At 49.4% G+C, this 3,699-nt stretch overlaps 1 protein-coding gene across 1 annotated transcript; it reads right to left on the minus strand.

Moving 5' to 3' along the window:
- Nucleotides 1-1,577: 1,577 nt before the first annotated feature.
- LOC144713117 (ethylene-responsive transcription factor 3-like) lies at nt 1,578-2,487 on the minus strand. The gene has a single exon (XM_078587611.1). The coding sequence runs from the start codon at nt 2,226-2,228 to the stop codon at nt 1,638-1,640; it is 591 nt and encodes a 196-aa protein (XP_078443737.1). The 5' UTR covers nt 2,229-2,487; the 3' UTR covers nt 1,578-1,637.
- Between the last annotated feature and the right edge of the window lie 1,212 nt (nt 2,488-3,699).

Consider the following 3,699-nt stretch of genomic DNA (forward strand, 5'->3'; position numbering starts at 1 on the left):
CTTGTTTGGTCCCCATCCCGTCAGATCTGATCCCGGTCTTGTCAGCTTGACTAATCAATGCCAAAGTCAAAGTAGAAAATTTATGTCGATGGTTATATTGAATATAAACATAAGAAACTTCAGATCCGCGGGTGGAATGTACTATTGCCTCCCTTATTTATTTCCACACTCTCTCTCAATCTTTCTCTCGAGGCCTTTCTCCCTCAACACCTTTTAAGTCATCTTTATTAAGTGTGGACGAATAAATCCTCTTTATTTAAATGGGTCAAATACATGGTACATCGGCTCTGCTGAACAAATTTTTGGAATTTTATAAAAAAATATTAAATAAATATTTAAAAATCCACTTTCGGTTTGACCATTAGACCTAAACCTGGCCAAACAACTGGTCCACCTCTCAAATGAAGAACCTAAGGTCCTTGTTCGGTTCAGTCTAACCAGTCCTTGGTACTAAATGTCCAACCCTATTCATCATTCTACCTCTCTCTCTCTCACCCTAATCCTCTACTCCCTTTCTATCGCCCTATCTCTCTATCTCCCTATCTATCTCTCTACCTCCCTCTCTAATCTCTATTGCCCTACCTCTCTCTCTCTCTACCTATTTACCTTCCTCTCTAGCTCTCAATCTGCCACTCCCTCTATACCTCTCTCTACCTCTCTCTCTTTACCTCTCTTTCCTCTACCTCTCTCTCTCTCTTGACCTAGAGAGAGAGAAAGATAGAGAGATTACCCCGCTCTCTTTATCTCTATACCTTTCTCTCTCTCTACCTAGAGAGAGAGAGATAGAGAGGTAAAGAGGACGGGGTAGTCTCTCCCCACCTCTCTCCCTGCCCTTCTATCTCTGTTTCTTTCTCTCTCTACCTCTATGTCTCACTACATCTCTTTCTCTCTCTACCTCTCTCTCTACCCATGTATCTCTACCTCTCCTTCCATCCATCTCTCTTCCCTTTTCTTTCTACCACTCTATCTACCCTTTCTCTCTCTAGTCTCTACTTGACTCTCCTCTCTAATGCAGTCAGCCATCCGTCATTACTTGTCGTCTCGTTCTACAGGGTCCCGTCTCGTTTCGTTCCGGGGTCCGGAAAATGACGGATGACGAATTGGACCCCGTCCCGTTCCCGTCGCGTTCATGAGGCTTACTGATGCGGAATCAACGAAACTTAGTCTATCAACATTCGCGGAGAAAACCGAAGATTCTGATCATGCGCGTTACACATTTGGCGGGAGATTTCGCAGAAATCCGCCATTCTTCGTTGTTCTTCCCCGATCCGCGAAGATGGTGGTTAAGGCAGCCAATCGGATCGAGGTTCGTCCATCCCTAATATCCTTTTTCTCCACCAGCAAATTTTGAAACAATAATTTCATGCCGATAGAACAATCAATCGGATCTCAGCAACGGAAGCAAGCGCAAATAAAATAATTCTGCAATCGCTCTTCTTGATCCGCAAGAAATAATAAGTAGACTCTGCGTGCAAATTCTCGGCGGCATGAATCGCGAACCTCCAATCTCCGATCGGTAAACGTCTTGCCGGCGAACCTTCAATTTCCCGCATCGATCGGGCTCAAGACTGGCGACAGAGAGAAGAAAGAGGAAAAAAAAAACCCCAGAGAAGGAAACAAAACGGGAGCCGTCCGATCTAGAGGCGGAGGGAGGGGGAGAGGGGATCGTCGTCCAAGGGGGGGAGCAGGTTGAGATCGAACGGCAGGCGGAGGGGCGGGATCTCGGCGCCGTCGTCGACGACGGTGGACGACGATCCGCAGTCGCTGTGGTAACCGTCGTCGGCGTCGTCCGCGGCCTTGGCGGGGGCGGGGGAGGTGGCGGTCTTGGGGCCGCTGAAGGACTCCACGGTGCTGCTGTGGCAGCTGCTGGTTGGTCGGTGCTCGGCGGCGAGCCGGCGGTGCGAGAAGGGCTCCGCCGGCGCGCCCGCCGTGGGGAAGTTGGTCCGAGCCTTGGGTCCGCGCAGGGCGAGCGCGGCCACGTCGTAGGCCCTGGCGGCCTCCTCGGCCGAGTCGAAGGTGCCGAGCCAGACTCGGCTCTTCCTGACCGGATCTCTGATCTCGGCCGCGAACCGGCCCCACGGTCGCTTCCTCACCCCTCTGAATCTCGAGCCCTCCGCCATCGCCGCGGCGAGGAAGCTCCGCCCTACGCCGCCGCCCTCGTTTTCTTCCCCAATCTCCACCCTCCTTTTCCGCTCTTCGTATTCCGCGTCCCCGTCTCCGCGCCCCATCTCCGCCGTCCATCTCGTGGGGTTCCGTCGGGTCCATTGACTTGACGGCCCTCGGAAGATCGCGCAGTCGCGTTCTACGGATCGGCAGTACGATCGGGTCGATTCGTATGATGCCGCATCTCGACCGTCCGTCTCGTGGATCCTTGAGGCCCATTGATTCAACGGCCCTCGGAAGATCGCGCAGTCGCGTTCTTCGGATCGCCAGTACGATCGGGTCGATTCGTATGATGCCGCATCTCGACTGTCCGTCTCGTGGATCCTGCTGGCCCGTTGATTTGACGGCCATCGGAAGATCTAACAGTCGCGTTCTACGGATCGGCAGTACGATCGGGTCGATTCGTGTGATGCCGCATCTCGACCGTCCGTCTGTGGATCCTGGTGGCCGATTGGTTTGACGGCCATCGGAAGATCATTAATAGGATCAGGACGATTCGTATGATGGTGTATCTTGACCGTCCATCTCGTGGATGGACTACTGAATGACGGCTGACGAAGATCGAAGTCTCGGGACGTGTCCCCACTAAAGGCCATTAAATCGCGTGGTAATGACCTCTCTCTCTCTCTCTCTCTCTCTCTCTCTCTCTCTCTCTCTCTCTCTCTCTCTCTCTCTCTCTCTCTCTCTCTGTCTATCTATCTATCTATCTCTCTCTCCATCTATCTCTCTCTCTCTCTCTCTCTCTCTCTCTCTCTATGTCTATCTATCTCTTTCTCTCTCTCTATCTATATCTCTATCACATGTTTAAACCATCGTTTATGAGCCATCAAAGTTTAGCCTAACTCTGACTTGTTTTGGAATTAAGGGAATCGATATATTTCGTTTTCACTTACCCAATTGGCTTCGCAGAAGTCGTAGTTAATCTCTGTTGGTATTTTGATTTATACTTCTTTCTATGGCGTGGGGAAATATTAATGTCCCATTCGGAGCTGGCACATTGGTCAAATGGGGCTCGGATGAGGAGATGGGCAAGGAGCATGGGAACGCCCATATCAATCATAAATCCAAACAACTATATTTTTGTCTGGCTCATCATGACCCTTCATCTCAGATAATAAAGATGATCCTATGCAAAAAAGAAATATGATCAGGGGAAGGTCAAATTAGAATCTAGCTAGCACATATTTGAATCTATGTAGTTATAATATTTAGTAGACATGGGCCATATGGCTATATCATGATTTAAAGAGTTAGAGAGGTATTTTAGGCGTATAAATCCCTACATACATGACATCTCTCACCCCTCATTTTTTGGAGCTCGCACCAACCATTGCTGGCCAGAGGAAAGAGGCATTCCAAAATTTCTTCACTACTTTATTCTTAATTCTGTTACTCTTACCTATTTGATGGAAATCATTAAGCAGGGGGAAAATATACAAGCACTAGTTAACTAACACCGGTGTGCCCAACAATATTGCTGATTGGCGTTGCAGACCACATGCTTGCCATACATGCACACTAGCACTCATGCTTCAC

This window comes from Wolffia australiana, chromosome 15 (genome assembly GCF_029677425.1).
Source record: "Wolffia australiana isolate 7733 chromosome 15, ASM2967742v1".
NCBI lineage: Eukaryota > Viridiplantae > Streptophyta > Magnoliopsida > Alismatales > Araceae > Wolffia > Wolffia australiana.